This window comes from Octodon degus, unplaced genomic scaffold (assembly GCF_000260255.1).
Source record: "Octodon degus isolate 3935 unplaced genomic scaffold, OctDeg1.0 scaffold00119, whole genome shotgun sequence".
NCBI classification, from domain to species: Eukaryota; Metazoa; Chordata; class Mammalia; order Rodentia; family Octodontidae; genus Octodon; species Octodon degus.
The window spans coordinates 846,521-866,127 of NW_004524695.1; the positions used below are offsets into that span (position 1 = coordinate 846,521).

Consider the following 19,607-nt stretch of genomic DNA (forward strand, 5'->3'; position numbering starts at 1 on the left):
GATGTATTTCAAAATGAGGATCACAACTCATTTGTGGGGGTGCAAAATCAATCTCATGATGTGAAACCAATGTGTTTAAAAAAATAAAATTGATTAATGCTAGTGCTTAAGGTAGTTTTCCAAATTTTTGTTTTAGGGGTGTGTGTGTGTGTGTGTGTGTGAGAGAGAGAGAGAGAGAGAGAGAGAGAGAGAGAGGAGGGAGGGAGGGAGAGAGAGAGAGAGAGAGAGAGAGACAGACAGACAGACAGACAGACAGACAGACAGAGAGACAGAGACAGAGAGATTGACAGACACAGACAGATGGAAAGAAAGAGAATGAGTCTTTCTGTAGCTCCAATCAGATGTGAATTTTCGTCTTAGGTTTTGCTTCACAAGTGTTTCAAATGTGCACACTTTTCCATACTGTCTCAGGGAAAATCCATTCTAAGACACGATAGACTCCAACCTCTTTCAGCCTTCCTTAATAACGATTATACAATAAATCGGAAGCCAAGGCAAATACAGTAATACTGTAACAGCCTTAGTCCTCCAAGCCTATCATGACTCCTGTCCTGCAGATTTTGTCCAAATCTTTTGCACAGGTATTTGAGGATTTTTACAAACTGGTCCTTCTTCAGCTCTGCTTGACTGATATGCTGAGCTTTCTTCACAGTACTTCTGATACCACCTTTTCCAACGCGTCTACTGCCACACTTGCCAGCCCAGTCTTGTTGGCGCTCGGATCTGCAGGGCACTTTGTGGTGCTTCGTGAGAGACGGTGACTATGACTCTTTACCTTGGGTGAGGATAAATTGTGTGAGGAATGCCAAATTAATGTAAAGAGAAGCATAACTGGGTTGAAGACACCAGCCGTGAGAATGACCTGCTTTTGGCCAAGCATATGTCACTAGTAAGATTCTTGTCTTTGTCCCATCCTTGAGGACCTTCTACAGGGTGGCAGGAAGTGGGAAGGTGCTTTAATACCAGACAACCCACATTCCTTGTGGTCTACGTTTTATTAGACAGTGCTTGCTTACAACATCCCGAATTTCATCCTATGAAGTCTGCAACAAGACAGCTACGAGATTTGTGTTACTTCCCTCACATATATAAGTAGTTTTCAGTAAAAATTAGCGCATGACTAATTTTTTTCCTTTACTATTTAGAAGCCACCCTTATGGAAAACTATTCAGAAAACATGAGACAAATTTTTGCTTAAGAATTAGTTTTAAAGTTAAAAGGAAAAGAGGAAGTTTTGTTTTTTCCTTTGAACATAGCTGAAAATTGAGGGTTTTCTTCAATAATTTGAGCACATCGGGTTGTCTGTTACTAAAAAGGAAAAAGTCAGGTGAAATCTGCAGCCCCAGGAATCATTCAGCAGTGGAATCTGTGCGATTCTACAAGAAGTGGTTTTGTGGGCTTCAACTTTTGAGGGTAAAACAAACACAAATGCTCTGCCTCTGAGGCGAGGGGGCGGTGCCCCAGCGAAGCACCAATCACAGCGCGCCCTACCCTATATAAAGCCCTGCAGGCCCCCCCCCCCCAGAAATTACGCTTGATGTTGGTCAGTTCATCTTCATCTTTTTGTTTGGTATGCCAGAAACATTGCCTACTGTTCCAACTGCTCCTGCTCCAATCCCTATGGGAAAACAACCCGCCAGAAGACGAGGCAAGAAGGGGGTTTGGGAGTCAAGTGAAAACCGGAAGGCACAGAACACCTCCTTGTCCAAATTGATCACCCAGGCCCTGTTTGAGTCACAAGACCAAATAGGCATGTCCCTTGCCGCACTTAAGAAATCCCTGGCTGCCACCGGCTATAACGTGAAGAAGAATAACAGCCGCGTCAAACAGGCACTCAAGAATTTAGTGAGCAAGGGAGTTCTGGTGCAAATCCGAGGGACTGGTGCCTCTGGGTCCTTTAGGCTCAGCAAGAAAGCTGCTCCTGAAACCAAGGACAAGGTTAAAAGCCCTGCTTCTGCCAAGAACAAGAAGCTGGGCTTGCCTAGGGACTCCAGGACCCCAAAAAGCACCAAGACCAAGAGGAGGGCTAAGCAGTCAAGGGTTGCACACAGGGAAGCGTCAGGCAGCAGGAAGAAGACCCAAAAGTCCAAGAACCTACAGCAGCGTAAGACCCCGGCCAAGGCCAGAGTGGGGAAGGCTAAGGCTAGGTCAGCAAAGTCTACCCTGCAGAAAGGAAACTCCAGGAAGGCAGCGTCTAAGAAGTGAGCACCTTGAAGACCAGTTCACACAACCCAAAGGCTCTTTTAAGAGCCACCCAAATAACTTTGAAAATGACTTTAACACTGAAAATTTGCCCAAGTTCTTGAGTGTTTAACCTAACAATGCTAACAAATTGAGGTCCGATGAGGGGAAATAACATCTAAATTTACAGATATAAAAATACTGAAGTTCTGGGGTGATACCCATTCAGTAGGGTGTTTATGCATGCAAGAAATTTCAGGGTAGGGATTGTCATTTATATTCAGTATTTTTTCTAGCAAAGTGACTGGAAATGGGAGTACAAGTTGTTCAGTATCAAAATGTTTTCCTTTTTTTTTTTTTAAGTACGGATACAACTGAGCATGGTGGTGCCTGTCTGTAATCCCAGCACTTGGGAGGCTGAAAACAAGAGGATCACTAAGAGTCCAATCTGTGTAGTGAGACCCTGTAGACCCTGTACTATAGGTTCCCAATTTATTCTTTAGTGTCATCTAATTGAGTACCTTGGTGTTCATTGACTTTTGTGGGATCTGTATGTAAATATGAATCAAGGTGCCCTAGGGTTTGTCCTTTAGGAAATTTACCTTTTAAAAATTTCATTAGTTTCCAGCTGAAAATTTACTATTTTGTGAGTGTGACAAAACTTTCAGTGTGAAGTTACAGGCATCTTGGAATAGTATATGTAGTAGTGATGGTGAACCTTTTAGAACTTTCAATGATACACAGCCAACTGCCACCAGTGGCATATACTAATTTGGTATTTAAATAGATGCAGATGTTTATTTATGTACTTATTTTTTCAATCCCCGTGGCACTGGGGATTGAACTCAGGCCCTTGCACTTGTCAGGCAAGCGCTTATTCTACTGAGCTATCTCCAGGCCCTATTTTTGTCTTTTTGAGACAGGATCTTGTTATGCAGTTCAGACTGGCCTTGAGTGTAGTAGCCCAGGCTGGCCTCAGACTTTGCGGGTATTCTCTCGTCTTGCTTCAGGCTCTCAAGTGCTGGAATTATATGCATACACTGCCATGATGTACCTACTGACCTGATAGGATTGTAACCCTTAGCAGATCATGTATCTTATTATAAAAAGAATATATAGCTTCATGATACTGCAAGGTACTCCCCGGGTTGAAAAACTGAACCTATTGTCTCTATGGAAATGTTTGTGGTTGTGTAGTTAGGAGCTGATTTTCACTTTTCTAAGGTGCAAAAATTTTATTGCAAACTCGAATGCAACTTTCTGAAATAACTATACAATTTTTTCTTTAATCTGTGATTATGCATTCCTTAATCACACATAACAAATCTAGTTATTCTATTTCCAACTGTTTTTTGGGCAACTATCAGGAAAGGTGAAACCATGCATTTCGTACATTATCCGATATTCTGAGCATGTTCTCTATGTGATTCAATGTTCTTTCCTCTCTAGACTTGTATAAACAGGATTTTTTTTATAAAGTTAAATTGTGTACTAATATAGAAAATAACTATAATCATAATGGTTTCCATTTGTACAATAGCCTCCAGCTCTTGCCTTGTTTAGTTATGATGGTCGCTGTCTTTATGAGAACTGAGCGTGGTGCAATTATGTATGGAGTCACTGCCCCGCATAAATTAGGCCTGTATGAGCAGAGCATCACTTGGTGTCCCCACCCAGGATGAAGATGACCTGCTGCCCGTAACAGCCAGCAGTTCCTTCTTGAACTAGCGGGTCCTTTACACGTAACCACGCACCTTTGAGCCTTTGGCTTTCCAGCGCCTGAAGCAGCTCCCATTAAAGCTCCCATTTCCTCTGAGTGTGCCCATTAACCTTTTTTTTGGACTATAGGATAGCAGTTGTGGAAATATCCTATTCCCTGTAAAACGTTCTGCTTTTGAACGCTTTCATGGAATTCATTTGGGGTTGTCTCACCGGAGCTGCTGGTGAGCTTTGAGCACAGGACGTCTCCGGCTGCAGCCAATCCACAGATGCGTTCTAGCAAAGCGCCAAAAAGAAAAAAAAAAAAAAAAAAACCACGCCGGAAGTACACATTTTGCGGTAAATACTTCCCTGGAGTAAGCGACTTCTCGCGTTAGTTTGGAAGTGATTTTCGTCACCCTTTTCATAAAATGAACTGCAAACTAGCTTAAGTCACGGGAGGAAACAGCTCTTTATGCGACTTTTTGGGTGGCCCTGAAAAGGGCCTTTTTTGGGGGTTACGTTTTTAAGTAATGATATTAGCCACCAAAGCCATACAGCGTGCGCCCCTGGCGCTTGAGCGCATAGACCACGTCCATGGCGGTGACCGTCTTGCGCTTGGCGTGCTCCGTGTAGGTGACGGCGTCGCGGATGACGTTCTCCAGGAAGACCTTGAGCACCCCGCGCGTCTCCTCGTAGATGAGTCCGGAGATGCGCTTGACGCCGCCGCGCCGGGCCAGGCGGCGGATGGCGGGCTTGGTGATGCCCTGGATGTTGTCGCGCAGCACCTTGCGGTGACGCTTGGCGCCACCCTTACCAAGACCCTTACCTCCCTTACCCCGGCCAGACATGATTCTAACTACAGGCCGAGCAACAAACTGGAGCTCTTAAATAGTAGCTCTGCGGACCTCATTGAAAACCACAGCGCGGGTAGGATTTTTTTTTTTCCCCCCAAATTAGTTCACCGAGGGGATGGGCGTAGGGCAAAGGGTTAGTAAAATTTCAATGTTCTGATTGGCCAGTGAAACCTTGCCATTCAGTGGGCGGGATAGAAAGAGGAGTACAGATGTCATTGGCCTGAAAAGCTCTTTCCCTTGTACTACATCGTTGTGTCTACGCATTTGCCACTTAAAAGAGTATTTTCGCAGGTCGGTCACCATAAGCAAAGATCGCCGTTTCACGTTTCAGTTTTTAAAATTCCCACTAATTGGGGAATGATTCCGTGGAATGAAGTCCACGTTAAGTCTAAAATAAGTAGATTAATATAGCAAGGGCCGTTTCCTCTGAATACTTTTCATTTTTCTGTTCACACTAACACATTCCGACAGCCTTGTCCTGGACAGAGTTCAAACCTGGCCCTGATATAGCTCTGCCCCATATATTCTATTTTGGGGAACAGGAAAAGTAAAAAAAAAAAAAAAAAAAAAAAAAATTAAAACCTTATAAGTTTAAATTCATCCCCCCCCCCCCCGCCCATGGATTCAAACATTTATTACTTACCTCCCTTTCCTGTAAATGTAAGAGAGGCAGGAAACCTCTAGGCTAGGCTAGAGTAATCAGTTGGCCCTATTTCAGGCCTGTTTGATTTGCCTGCAGTTCCAAACACACTTCTCTTTCTTCTTTTATTAATCCCTTTTCAACCTGCTCCAGTTTTAGAGACAAGAACATACGTTTTGTGGGAGTGGGAATTAATTGCATAGGGCTAATACTCGATTAAGGTCATTACAAAGCCTACAAGGCCCTCCCTTTAAAGTCCTTTGATAAGATTAGTGATGTTAAAATAAGGGTAAACCTATTTTTTAACAAGTTAGAATAGCAGAATTTGGTCTGTATATGTTTTGAAAAGACTTCAACAAATTTTCTCCTTAGATTCCTGCTGTACCTTTTGGAATTTTTCCTGGGAAGAATAATTTTGTCTAAAAAACCCAAAATCCTTGTTAGTAAACAAACGCTTATTTTGGGTACATAAGATTTAGATTATGGCCTGTGAGAACATATGACAGCCTCAGCTGTGCTCACCTCACATGTAAACCAAGGCAGGCAAGGAGAAGAGACCTAGGGCAGGATATTTATATGCCATGCTTTGTTAGATTGGTAAAATAAGTGGTTATACTCTGCACTTAAATTGAAAAAGTTTAGTTTCCTGGTTATCAACTCACCAGAAACACACACCTTAAAGTAAGAAATTTACCTAGTAAGAAAGGCAAACGCTACTGAGAAAAAGTACGAACTTACTGGCAGGACTGAAATCTCAATATGCTTTTAAATTCATAAAATGAAAATTAGTGTGTACAACAAAGTAATTTGGGGAAAAAATTAATGGTGAGCAATACCCTTAAATATATCCCAGGAAATACTATTTTCAGTACAACTGCACATTTAGGTTGCCTTTTCTCCCAAATTAATTTGGCTTATTACAACATTTTAAAAAATGACTTTTGACATTTTACGTATTATTTTTTTCTATTCTCTACTTCTAATATCTCTCTTTCAACTTTTTGCAACAACAATGTTTCAAAAATAATGAATGTGTAGACTTTGTGTGCTGCTGCAATATGCAGTTCCAGCCAGCTGAAGGCTGAGGCAGGAGGATTACAATTGCTAGGTCAGCCTGCACAATTAAGCAACGCTATGTCTTAAAATAAAAAATAAAAAGGGCTGGGAATATAACTTAGTGGTGGAATACCTGCCTATATGTGATGCCCTTGGGTCAATGCTCAGGGCTCAAAAAAAATTAAAAAATATGTATAAGCAGAAATATACAGTACTTGAACTTTTCACTGTTGGAAGAATATAGATATTGTGTGGCTTGGGAGAGGGGTAAGTCACCCCTCATTCTATGTGGCTGTATTTTTCTTGTCACCTTCCTCTCATCCTCCGGGTAAGCCTAACATGCCAGAATATCATTCATTTGACCTGTGAATTAGGTCCTTCAGATGGAAGCTCTACAGTGTGGCTAGTAGGGCTCATGGAGCATATAGGAAATTGACACTATATTAATCGGAGGTATAAAAAAAGAAAGTAAGAACTGTCCAGAATGTACTCCAGGCCAATTCTATCAGAATATTAGAGTTCTGAAATAGCATATATGTATTTTTTTTTCTTCAAATAATTCTGAATCAAAGGCAGCCCTGCATACACTATGACTTTTAACTATGATTGTCCTGGAGTAAAAAATCCTAGGACAGAAACACTTCTGACACGCTGCCGCTGCACTTGCCAGAGTGCTTAGGCTGGGCCCGCTGGCGCTGCATGGCAGTCCTTTCTGGACACCGGCCCTTGTCTAGTAGAAAGTTCTTGAAGCCACTCTCAGGCTGATCTCTCTCTACTCAGGTTTCACAGCATTTCTTTCAGCTATCCCGCTCACTATGAAGACCCGTTCTATTTTGTTCCTTCTCAGAAGTCACTGTCATTGCTACCGGCAGGACTTTGGTTCCATAAGCTGTCTCTCCATTTCCTTCCCTTCGTCTTCTAAGAAAGTGCTTTCCCCTTTCAGTTGAAAATCTTTCACTGCAATTTTTCTCCCCGTACTCCTTGGCCGAGGTCCTGTGTGAGTGCTCTCCCGTAACACCCTTACTATACTTTGATCTGTTTTTTAAAAAGTGATCCATACAGAGAATTTCTAACATTATCTTTTCTTAAATATTTGTTTCAAAAGTTTTATAAACATAGTAGTAATTAGCTTAGTTTGTTTTTCCTTCAAAATTCCCTTGAATACTTTCTGGATGACACACAGAAAGCAAACTGCTTTTTCCTTGCTTTAATGATGAAATTGTCAGCTTAAGTTTAGACAGAAAGAAGTTCATTAACCACTTGTATTTAAAACACATGTTCTTGATATAGGGGACTGAAACTACCAACCTGAAAGATATCTGGGTTGAGTTTGTGTTCTCTAAAACTGAAGAATAAATTTTAGGAACAGTGGAGGCTAAGAGCAGAATATATTTACTGGGAGAAAGAAAGGTCCTGTCCAAAAGGACGGAAGGGGGACTCTAGCAGGTTACCCTGGCATCTGTGTCTTCCAGGGACTTTTATAGTGTAAAACCATGAGATGAGGTGGGTCTGAGATTACAAGCACCATTATTCAGGTACAATTGATTAAATCTAGGACCAAATGGGAAAGCGAGTCACTTAGCAAGCAAGTGGGCATGAATATAGAGCAGGAGCTTTTGCTGGGTTAGTGACTTCCAGGCGTCCTTAAGGTAAGAGACTCATTTAGAATATCAGTCCTGGATGCCTATCTGTAGGGAAGGATGTGGCTGCATTTGTTTAATCTTTTGTCTTGCAGTCTGGCCCACAGCAAGGGGTCCCTCTCCCAAAGTTGCAAGGTTATCTAGTCTTTTATATTGTCTCCTTGAGGGCCTAGCCCTGCCTGCCTGCCTATAATATTTTTATCTAGCTCAGTTGCCTGCAACATTCTCTCACACACGCACCACGATCTTTGAGTAGCTGAAGTTCGTTATTCACTGGAATAAATATAGGATATTTAACCAATCTTCGAAATTAAAATGACATTACTTATACTCAAGCTTATATAAATATCGGTACTTACCTCCTAAAGTGACTCTGAAATTCTTTGCAGACTTTTAAGGCCTAGTTTTCTAAAACTACTAACAATACTTCCTATCCAAATCTCGTGGATAAAATATTGTTTAGGCTCTTTAAAATCCCCCATGCCAGATTTCTCCCTGAGTGATAACAATAATTAATAAAGGCGTGAATATAGTAGTTAGAAATTTATATATGTTTAGAAAAATATCTTTAAAATATAAATAGCTGAAAATATTTCAAGATACCTCTGATAAAATAATAATACAGTAAATTCTGAAATATTAAAAGAGATTCCCAAGTCACTGCAGAACACATCGGAGCTGCTGCTACCAGGGACCAAAACTTGGTTAAACGTTATCTGAATAATTCAAATATCATCCCAAGAAGTTAGCAACACTGTGGGTTTTTTGCCTGAGGAATAAATACTGTGTTGCAGTTGTGTACTCTATTCTGAGCCAGAACGTTTGAATTAAAATTCCAGCACAACCATGTTCTGTGTAAACTTCAGCAAGTTCACCTGTCTAATGTATTTAATTTCCCAACTCAAAGATTACAGTAGTTTATTCTTCAGAGAAGTCTTCAGAGGAGTTAAACTTCAGAACAAGACCTAGCAATAGTAAGTATAATAATTAGCTAAACATCAATTTTAGAAAACATTCATGCCGTGGAAAACTTTGCTGAGAATGCAAATCCATCTAGCCAAATAAATACATAAATAAATAAATGTACCTACCCCAAACACACTGTTGTAAGTAACTGAGTTAGAAATATTACAGACAGTCAGACAGGGCTAGGTCCTTGAAGGAGCCAGGATGGAAGACAAGATACCTTGCAACTGTGGGAGAGACAGATACCTCCACTGTGGGTCAGACCTTCAGACAAAAGATCAAAGAAATGCACCCACCCACATACCTCCCTAGGGGTAGACATCAGGGATTGATATTCTAAATAGGAATCAATCACCTTGAAAAAGCCAGAAAGAGTCACTAACCCAACCCCCTGCAGGAAAAGCCCTGTTCTGTATTCACGTCCACTTGCTGTGTGACCTGCTTCCCATTTGATCTCAATTTGATCAATTTTACCTGAGCAATTATGTTTGCAATCTTATTGGTTGACCATAGTTTTGTGCCACCTCATGCCTATCATGTGACTTTCCATTTTCCCTCCCACCTTAAACCCACCTCACCTTGTGGTTTTGCTCTATAAAACCCCTAGAAAGGCAGGTTCCTTGGCAACCCACTTGGGTCCCCTTCTGTTCCTTTCTCAGATAGTAGCTCTCTTTCCTTAAATAAGTATATCTCTGCTCTTAATCTCCGTTGTCTCTAAAATTCATTCTTTGACTTTGGAAAACACAAACTCATCCCAGATATCTTTCAGTTTGGGATTTCCATGTCTTCAACACCTACTATGAAGCAGAATGCCTGAACTATCAGAATGCCCAATAAAATGTAAATGTATGTAGCATTTCATAGCAGGCCAGGCTTTTTAATAAAATCATCACTATACTTTAATATTGCATTAATGTTCTACACATTAGAAAATGAGTTATTTACCAAAGCAAAAAGGGAGAACAATTATGACCAAATTCTACATAGAGAATGGAAATTACAAACTCCAGCCCACACAGGAATGATTAAAGTTACGAATTAGGTTACTAATCATTGCTAAATCAGAGTGTAGTTAGAAAAAGAATGGTAGATTAAAGCTGATAATTTTATGAGAAATCTTGGCATTTATGAAAAGTGTTTTGCTTCCAAATGTGCATATATCCCCAAAGAATGGTTTATAATGTATAAGGTGGACACACAGCTTGGTCAAGTTTGCATTACCACAGCACAGGAGACCTCTAGTTTATCCTTCACAGCAGGCCTCAATCAGCCACTGCACTCGACTCAGAGATTACCAGGTTGTTTGTGTCCCTTCATTGTTACCAGTTCAGGAGCTCAGCACCGGCCAGGGATCGCAATCATTCAAAGAGCTGGTAAATGCCTTGCTTCTTTGGTCTTCAGGAACTCTACAAGGGGTGTCACTTCTACCGGCTAGTGGGTGCAACCATTTACTCGCTGGAAAAGCCCAGACCAGCTGTTCAGGGTCCTGACCACTGAGGTGCATCCTACCAAAGCCACCAGGGGGCACCCTCGCCCTTCCAGCCACCCTGCCAGAAGTGAGGCGATACAGTAAGGGATTGAAAATGTCAGCTTTTGACTTTTGAAATGTGGTTGATTTTAAAAATTTATAAAGCCAGAAATAACAAGAAGTGAGTTTCATTATTATGTTATTAATTTATTATTTCTATGGCATAAAAAATTGACTAAAATCACTTATGGTGAAGACTGGTGTTTCTCGCTATCTCAGCCTGTGTGTAATAAAACCAAACCAAAGTGGAACTCATGACGTAGAAGAATAAGAGTACGAGGAAGACAAGACCTTTGTCACCCTGCTTTGAATATACACTGATATTTACAGAGAAAGTACTCGTCAGTGTGCTGCTAGCTTGACTTGGCGCTAAGACAGTGCATTACAACTTCAGTATTACTGTCCCTACAGTGAAGAGAAACAATTCAGTTAACACATTTTAATGAAGACATTCCATGAAACAAAATGTAAGACAAAGTTATGAGCACTATCAGTGTACCCAAATGACATTATAAGTATGTGCGTAAGAGGGAGAAGAATATTGGTAAAATCATGCAGTAAAAAGCATACATTTATTAAAATATGTTAATTTTATACATTTTAACACAGTACTATGGTTCTAAGAAATATTATGGAAGTTGTTAATAGGGTATAAAAACTAATGAAATTATAGCTTTAGTGTTACTCATTTTTCAGCTTTCCCACAAGTGCAAATCATTTTTACATTTTTGTATGTAACTTTCATAAACAGAAGAAGTTTTTAGAAGTTGAGATTTATACTGGGATTTGAAACCTTTGGAGCTGCATTTGGTCCCTTGAGCCAGTTCCCTGCCCCCAACATAACGCTTGTGCCACAGTTGTGTGGCCAATATATGCAGCACATAAAGTAAGCATGTGTCGTATGGCTGGATATCCATGTATGTTATTTTTATGGTTGTATTTGGATAAAGGCCTTTCCCAGAGTTCAGCTATTTCCAAATGGCTTGGTTCAAATTATTTCAAATGTCTGCAGCTAGAAAACATAGTCAAAACCCCAAGCCTCCCCAAGAAGATTCCTTGACATCTTCTTAGGTACAGTTGGTCAGAGGAATCAGTAGGATTCTGACCCCACAGACACTGGCCAGGGAAGGACAATGTGAGGTCCAGCATACTCATGGATTAAACCCCACTGACCCCAGTCCTCAGGGCTGGGGACAGCACGATGGAGGATCTAGGGAGTCTGTCCAGCCTATTTGGTTAAGAAAACGGTAGCTGAGGCCAATAGATTGCATGGTGCTGGTTCTCTTCATCTGGATCAAGTTCACGGAGAAGAGCTGTCTCCTCCTCTTCCACCTACCCCCCTTCTGTACATTGGGATGTTACAGGACTAGCATAAACCACACACTGCTGAATGGCTGAGTAGGAGGCTACCTGGCCTGGGAAAGCCATGAAATTCTCTATACTCCTCTTTCTTCATCTAGACCAGTGATGGCGACCCTTTTAGAGCTTTCAATGATAACAGCTGGCTGCAGTGTGTCTTCCATAGGTTCGCCACTATGAAGGGGGCAGAAGATTAAATACTTACCTCATAAAATATTAGAACAATTGCAGGCAGTAATTCCTCTAAGCAGCTTGCATGACAGAATATGATAGTACATGCTTTTTAAAAATAAGTGTCAGCCACAGTATCATTATTGTATTTATCCTCTCCATGATTTTCATTATAGGACAGTAGCAATGGTACTTAAGGTCCAGCATGCTGGGGTGGGACCAAAACTGCGGTGTCACTAATCTTTGAAAACTTTTACATTGCCTTTGAATAAACTGGAACATCCCCTTTAAGATACTTCCTTTCTCTCTGCTGTGAAACCAACAAAGCACACAAAACATCCACTTTTTTTTTTTTTTTTTTTTCCAGGAAAAGTGCCGCTTTAGATGGAGCAGTGTGCAGCCCTCACAGCTAGGCAGTGACCCAGATCCTGCTGTGAAGGAAGGGAAGCCAGGGCTTGGCGACAGCGAATTACTGAAGAGCAGAGAAAGGGGCCTCACAAGAAAAAGTTGAGTGGATCCTGGATGCCAGGATACATGTACAAAATTCTAATAGGAGTACAAGTGTCCATGTCCCTGGGTAAAGTTTTTCTCAGATCTTAAAAATAAACATGAGCTTCCCAAGTTTAAAAAACCTTCCAGAAGTTGGAGACGAGATAGTTTAGGTAGGTGTACAGGATCTGAGGTGATGGAGAAAAAAATGAAGGGAGCTTCAGGATACAGTTTGAGATTTGTGCAAACAAGTTCTAGAAGAAAAGTCAATACTGGAGGTCATGGAGATGTAGCAACTCAGAGAGTTAATGATGAAGATGTTTTAAGAATGTGAACAGGGAAACCCTAAAAGCAAAGAGTTATTTGGGCAATTTCTAGTGGTTAAGTCCTCCTGTCCTAAACTGTGGAGAACTCCACCAGGATGTTCTCTCTTTGAATCTCCAGTTGTGTCTTCTCCACAGGACAGGTGTGCAGGCAGTGAGTCATTCACATCTGGCTAAGACATAGTCCTGAATGGCTCTCCCTGGGAAGACAAGAGATGCAGGGAGAAGTGTCACAGGCTTTGGCAACATCTGACCTCTATCCTGTCTCTCCTCTTTTATCCATCTCAACTTGAGCAGCTCTTTTCTATTCCTTGATTTCAGGTCTGGTGCTCTGTCTTCTAAGTCGTTCGTTTGCTTTCTGCCTGACCTTGCTGCCCGTCTCACTCCCTAACAGTCCCTTTACCACCTCAGGGAGACTATATCTCTCCTTAGCTGCTACCCAGTATCATAACATCACATCCCAGTGGGATGATTAGCTGGCTTCTGTTCCCTCTCTTTTGCCCATGCCACAGATGTTCAGAGCCTAAATTTGAAGAACTGGTGGCCAGCAGGGGCACCGAGGTGCATCAGCTATCGCTTCCTGTGTACTTCACAGTTCCCTACTCACATGCCTGTTCTACCTTGCAGATCTTTCCTTGTCCTAAGCCTCTTGTAAGAATATGTCACTTCTTCAAAATTCAGAAGGCTTCTTGGTCCCCAGTTCCTTCCTCTGACACCTATGGCACTTGCAGCACTTGCTCGGCCTCTGCCCTGGGGCCTCAGCAGTCTTCACCTGTGCTAAGGTGTTGTGTGTGTGTCATCCGCTCCTGTATTTGGGTTCTGAGAATGTCCACAACAACTTCCTCAGCCTCAGCGAGACTCTATGACTTTCATAGCACTTCTAATATCAGGTGCTCAAAAGGTGCTTGTTGGATTAAATTTAATTCAGGGAGGGGGAACCCACATTGTTTCCTTTTCTGCTTTCAGGGGTGCTGGGCTCCCAAAAGAAGGGAAGAAAGGAGAAATCTTCTCATGGACAGGGCTTTCCCTCTGCTCCATTTTCTACAAGAAGACAAGTTGCGTTCTGGACACAGCCATTATAACTCTTTCTCCTTGTTCCTACTCACTTGAAGCCTGCCTCTTCCTGAAGGTTTGGAACAAAATTCCAATAAAGACGATGATGACACAGACAGTGATGCCAGTGCTGACTCCAGTGACCAGGGCAGTGGATGGCGAAGGCTCTAAAACAGCAAGAGCACTGTCAAGCTCATGACTGCTCCCCCAAAGAAGACCCTCCCCTCCCTTCCATGGTAAGCACCCTTGCACCCCAACAACAGACTTTCTCAGCCCGTGGCTCTCATCCTTACCCCAGGTGGCTGTGAGGGGCTGGTCCAGGCCTGGGTGCTCTACGAGGCAGCTGTATCTCTGCTCCTCCCCAACGGGCACAGCCAAGGCCGCCCAGCCCTGGTAGGTCCCATCCCCATTGGGCAACACATTCTTCTGCCCACCCTCTGTGGCCTCCAGTGGCTGCCTGTCCTTCAGCCATCTCATGATGATGTTCTGGGGATAGAAGCTCAGAGCCTGACACCGTAGAGTGCTCACTGAAGAGGCCACATGGTGTGTCACCGTCACCAAAGGAGGTACTTAACAGGAAAGAGGAAGGATGAGGAGAGGAGATCTTTTTATCCTTGCCAAGAAGATTGCATCTTTCACTTCTCTCCGTGGGTTGGAGGAAAGACCCATCCTTTGCAGACAGATGGGGCTTCAAGAGAGACACCACAGACACTATTTTGTGTCCTAGGACTGGATCCAAGGTCTAACTCTACTGAAGCACTATATAGAGAACAACCACACACGACTGTCTGCTCTCTTGCCTAATATGTAAATATATACACATACTTTCAATTCCACCAGGCTCAAGCCTTTTAAGTATTCTTTTGAGAAAGGCTCTCAGAAGATAGCAGGCCTTAGTGATTGTTGCTATGTTTTATAATAACTTTAACCTGCAAAGATTCTGCTGTTCTGTGTCACACTGGCTATTTTCTTGCCTTGGTATTCATGTGATAGTTGATATTTTAAAATTTCTAAAAGATATAAATATATACACAGGGTTCTTGACTAGGCCCGAAGAAGATCATAGATACTTCCTCCTCGGCCATATGGACGGGGAAAAATAATGAAAACCATGACTCATGGATGTACTATACATCACAATCACCAGGTAGGCACACTAGGATCGGGAAAGTCCTTTGAGAGACTACATCACCTTGGCCACCTCTGAATTCTCAGCCAAGAACCCCATGCCTCTCATCCCTCCATTGCCTCACTAGAGTGTGGGGACAGGAAAGTGCTGCCCACATACCTGGCTGGTCCAGAACCCCTTTCTTCAGCTCCAAGAACCTTTGCAGCTGCTCCGGGCAGTCCCTCTCGAGGTAGGCTTTGTTCTGCTTATCCCGAATCTTGTGCCCTTCCCACTCCAGCTTGGTGGCATGAGCTGCAGGGTCTGCTGCTCTCCAATCCAGTGTCTCAGGGCGGAAGTCAAGGTGGTCCCGCCCATCATACCCATACTTCCAGAAACCCCTGGTGCTGTTGTCCTCCTGCACCTCGCAGCCCAGGATCACCTGCAGGGTGTGGGACTCTGGCAACACATCTGCTCATTACTGAAGCCAAGGGAATAGGATCCTTTCCCCACCATCCCTAAAGTCAGAATGATGCCAAGAAGAACAATTCTCCCCTCTTCCTTTCCCTGGACCTTAAGCTCCCAGCTCTCCCTCACAAGTATCCCTAGGCAGTGAGATGCTCCAACACCTCAGGAGAGGTGAGCCCTTTGTACTCACCCTTGCTGTGGTTGTGGTTGTCCATGATAGTCCAGAAGTCCACAGTAAACATATGCTCCCACCCTTTTAAGCTCTGACTGAGCTGGAGCCACAGCCTGCTTGAGGTCCTGGCACCAATCCACTGCGCTCGGGGCTCAGCACGGCGACTCTCGTGATTGTAGTACACAAACAGCTGGTCATCCATGTAGCCCAGTGCCTCAAAAAAGGGCAGCCCACGCTCAGGCTCTGAGGCACACATAAAGAGGTAGTACAGAGTGTGGTAGCCTGGAGAAAGAGCAAGAGGCCTTCAGCACGGGCACCACAGGGCCCACTGTGAGTCCACACACCTGAAACAGCCCACATCACCAGCGGGGGCTGCATGTCACCCTATGGAGAGTGGAACAGTCACGCATCTTTCTGCATGACAACCTGGATGTGTTTCCTGCTTGCCTTCCCTGCCACAGGTAGCTGCCATCCATTAGTTGTCCTCTGTCTCATTACTCATGACCAGGCAATTTCTCCTGAAGCCAACAGACTAGAGAATTCCAAGGCATCTTCAGCCATGGTGGGTGAGCTCTGTAGGTGAAGTTCACAGCTATTAGATCCAGTCCTAAGAAACTTCCACCTCTAAACACTTTTCTGTGACAATATTGGCTACAAGATTTGATGATACACAGCTTAGGACAGATTTCTAGCCACCCAGAAGGAGCTCCCAAAGATGAGAGGACAGGACCTCTAGGCTGGTGAGTCCTTATACCTTCCTTCTGACAAAATGAGGGGGCTGAGGGATGCACCCCAGTGCCTATGGTGTCACCTGGCATATGGTAGGCACATAAATGCTTGTTGGATGAAAAAATAATGACTCTTAGATATTTTTCCTGGCCTTGAACTCTAGACTCTTAACTGCTTTGGCAACACCTATTAGATAGCTGAGTGAAATCTCAAATATATATCCCAAGCTGGGCTCTCAATTTCTCCAAAACTCTTTTCCTTTGCCTATACCATTTTAGCAATGTCATCACAAATCACCCCATTATGAGCCTGATAAAAATAAAGAACATTGTCACTTCTGAATTTTCTCTTTCATATCATACATGAATCTTCCAGCAATTTCCTTTAAAACAACAACAACAACATGCGAATCCAAGTGTTCCTTATTTCCCGCCCCCAGCCACAACTCTGCCTGCTCCATCACTTCTGGCCTGGACTAGTGCAGGGACTTCCTGGCTGGTCTCTCAGCCTCACTGTTCTGTTTTGCTTTCACAGAGCAGCCAGAGGGGGCTTTTCAAAATCTGTGACAGGCCCTGTCTCTCCTCTGGGAACCCCACGCTAGGACCTGCGGCCTTGCCCCCGGGGGCCTCTGCTCCACCCACTTCGCTGGCGCTAGCTGTATTTCGTGCGCTTCCTTCAACCTAGCCGTTCCTTTTCGTTTTCACCTCCCTCCTTCCTTTAATCTCCTCTTCCTTCCTGCAACACCAAAGACTGAACCCAGAGCCTTATACTGAGCTCCACTCCAAACCCTATTTTTTATTTTGACAGGAATTCTCGTTAAGTTGCCCTGTCTGATGTTCTCCAGATTTAGGGAAAAGCACATTTATTGCAATCGGTGAATCAGGAAGGCCCAAGATAGGCTTCTCTGAGGCGCCTCCAACCGGCCCCACCAGGAAGGAGGAGGGGTAGTGGCAGAATCAGGGTCCCACAGTAGGGCCCCTAGCCGGTGCCCTGAGCCTGCTCGGCTGCTTTCTGCCTGTTGCCCGGCGACAACTCGGTGCGGGGACACGGAGGGGCGCTCCAGTTTAGGACGCTCTGGGAGGGAACTTCCTGTTTGCTGTTGACTGTGGGAAACCACTCAGGCTGCGTTAGAAAACAGTGAAACCGAGACTCGAGTTCCTGGACTCCAGGCTCAGCTCCTAACTGAGAAGCCAGGAGGTCTATTTACGCGCGAGGGGAGCGTCGCAGTAGCAGAGGGGTTGGTGGATCCCAAGGCAACTCCCAGGACTAGGGGCGCCCGAGCGGGGAGGGGGTGGGGGGGTGGGGGATGGGAGTGGGGGGATTGAAGGGTGGGGGAGATGGGCAAGCATGGGGTCTGGGAGCAGGACCTACAGCTGGAGACGCGCCTGCAGCTGGCAGCTGGCTGCTGGGACACAGATCCCGTTCTGTGTGTGGACCGCACGCCACCCCCACACTGGCTCCTGCACCCAGCGCCCGCACTCTCCGGGGGCAGGGTTCACGCCCCGCCCGCAGTGCCCGTTCCCGGACTCACGCGGCTGTCGCCCCTGCGGGGCCGCGGACCCCACGAGAAGCAGCAGCAGCAGCAGCGCGCGTCGGGCCCAGGCGCCCATCGTCCGGGCCAGGCCTGCGGGTGAGGTCCGGGAGGCCAGTGACCCAAGAAGTCACCCGGGAGCTGAGGCCGAGGACCCGGGATGCCTGCTGAAACTTCCTGATGAGCGTGATCCTTTTCCGGGCCTTTGAGGAACAGAAACCAGTGTCCAGAACCGAACTTTCCCCTGCAGGCCGGGGTGCCAGCTGGTGACGCCCTTGGAGCCCCTACAGTGGTCGCCCAGCCGGGAATCGGGATAGAGGTGAGGGGTGGGGATATTATTTCCTGAGAAAAGCTTTTCTCACAGTTTTCTGATGGGTGCAGTCAGTAGTTAAAGATTACATTAAAACTTCAATGATATGTTTTCAAAACTTTTTTTTTCCTAATCTGACTTGTTGATCGTGTTGATTTAGAATTAAAAGGGTTTTTGGTTAACATTTTGATTTTGTTCCTAGACTGAAAGGAGTGAGGTATGTACATCAGATTTTACTGAAACATCTTTTGCAATTTCCATAACTAAATTACCCGAGGACTGTGTGGCAAACTTTCCAGCACACTGGGAATAGCTGGAAAATAGTGAGGTACGTAGGCCCTGCTCCTGCCTGTGGCACTCTGATTTAATTGGTGTGGTGTCAACCTGAGCACTGGGATTTTATTTACTTATTTCTTTTTCGACTTTTTAAGATAGGGTCTCACAGTGTAGCCTAAGATGGCCTCTAACTTCCCTCAACTTGCTGCCTCAGTCCGCCCAAATGCTGGGATTACAAGCTTGTGCCAGCACTGGCGGCAGGGTACTGAGATTTTCAAAAGCTCCACTCAAAAAATAAGATAAAATAAATAAATAAATAAATAAATAAATAGCTCTGCTCAACTCTCTGAAATTGGAGAATTCCTCCTTATACATTTCAGACTATATCAACAAATTTCATACATCTGATTTGCTCACCATCTTTCAGTACCTAACAGATTCAGTGAGGAATACCTTTCTAAGCACTCAAGCAAGTTGTGGCAACTGAAGAAAAAAAAAAAACCAACCTAGGAAATCCGGGCTTCCTAACAGTACATAGATAAACTAAGACTGAGAAATTGTTCAATGTATTGGGGGTGGGTTACACTATTTTTGTATCAGATTTATTGAGATATAATTCAAATAACATACCATTAACCTATTTAAAAAGTAAAAGTTAAGTTTTCAGAGTGTGCAGCCATTACTGTAGTAAGTGGCTGGGCATTTTCCACTCCTCACAGAAACACTGACCCCTTCTGACCTTGTCTCTCAAATGCTTCCCCACCTTCAGTCCTGTCAACCACCTCGCTACTCTTTTCAGTTTACGTTCCCTACACAGAATCATACATTGTAGTGTGTGTGCATGTGTGTGTGTGTGTGTGTGTATGTGTGGTTTTGTTTTTGTGTGTTTTACATAGACCAACAATATTCCGTGGTAATAATGTATCACTCCAGATTCTACTTGTCCACTCAACTGGTAGGCATTGCAATTGTTCCCACTTGCTGACCCTTGGTTATAATGGTGCTATGAACGTTGGTATACAAGTTTTTCTGTGTGTTTAGCGTTCATTTCCGTT

At 43.9% G+C, this 19,607-nt stretch overlaps 3 protein-coding genes across 4 annotated transcripts; 1 reads left to right on the forward strand and 2 right to left on the reverse strand.

The window, feature by feature from the left end:
• Positions 1 to 1,184: 1,184 nt before the first annotated feature.
• Positions 1,185 to 2,572, forward strand: LOC111812284 (histone H1t-like). Its single transcript, XM_023700021.1, has one exon. The coding sequence runs from the start codon at positions 1,573 to 1,575 to the stop codon at positions 2,203 to 2,205; it is 633 nt and encodes a 210-aa protein (XP_023555789.1). The 5' UTR covers positions 1,185 to 1,572; the 3' UTR covers positions 2,206 to 2,572.
• A 1,821-nt stretch (positions 2,573 to 4,393) lies between these two features.
• On the reverse strand, positions 4,394 to 5,022 carry LOC111812289 (histone H4). The gene has a single exon (XM_023700030.1). The coding sequence runs from the start codon at positions 4,728 to 4,730 to the stop codon at positions 4,419 to 4,421; it is 312 nt and encodes a 103-aa protein (XP_023555798.1). The 5' UTR covers positions 4,731 to 5,022; the 3' UTR covers positions 4,394 to 4,418.
• Positions 5,023 to 9,683: 4,661 nt separating this feature from the next.
• Positions 9,684 to 18,338, reverse strand: Hfe (hemochromatosis). 2 transcript variants are annotated; one of them, XM_004640126.2, is made up of 6 exons: positions 17,967 to 18,338; positions 15,725 to 15,988; positions 15,250 to 15,525; positions 14,255 to 14,530; positions 14,015 to 14,128; positions 9,684 to 13,108 (listed from the first exon to the last, which is right to left on the reverse strand). In XM_004640126.2, exons 1-6 carry the CDS (start codon positions 18,043 to 18,045, stop codon positions 13,068 to 13,070), a joined length of 1,050 nt encoding a protein of 349 aa, XP_004640183.1. In that variant the 5' UTR covers positions 18,046 to 18,338; the 3' UTR covers positions 9,684 to 13,067. The 2 variants fall into 2 exon arrangements, with proteins under 2 accessions (XP_004640183.1, XP_023555788.1); XM_023700020.1 differs by lacking the exon at positions 15,250 to 15,525.
• Between the last annotated feature and the right edge of the window lie 1,269 nt (positions 18,339 to 19,607).

Excerpts from the sequence above, each read along its gene's own strand:
- LOC111812284 (XM_023700021.1), top strand. The coding sequence starts at position 1,573 with ATGCCAGAAACATTGCCTACTGTTCCAACTGCTCCTGCTCCAATCCCT.
- LOC111812289 (XM_023700030.1), bottom strand. The coding sequence starts at position 4,730 with ATGTCTGGCCGGGGTAAGGGAGGTAAGGGTCTTGGTAAGGGTGGCGCC.
- Hfe (XM_004640126.2), bottom strand. The coding sequence starts at position 18,045 with ATGGGCGCCTGGGCCCGACGCGCGCTGCTGCTGCTGCTGCTTCTCGTG. Across the intron at positions 15,526-15,724 it reads CAACCACAACCACAGCAAGG|AGTCCCACACCCTGCAGGTG; the intron begins GTGAGTACAAAG and ends ATGTGTTGCCAG. Across the intron at positions 14,129-14,254 it reads GCCCCTCACAGCCACCTGGG|AGCCTTCGCCATCCACTGCC; the intron begins GTAAGGATGAGA and ends TTGCTGTTTTAG.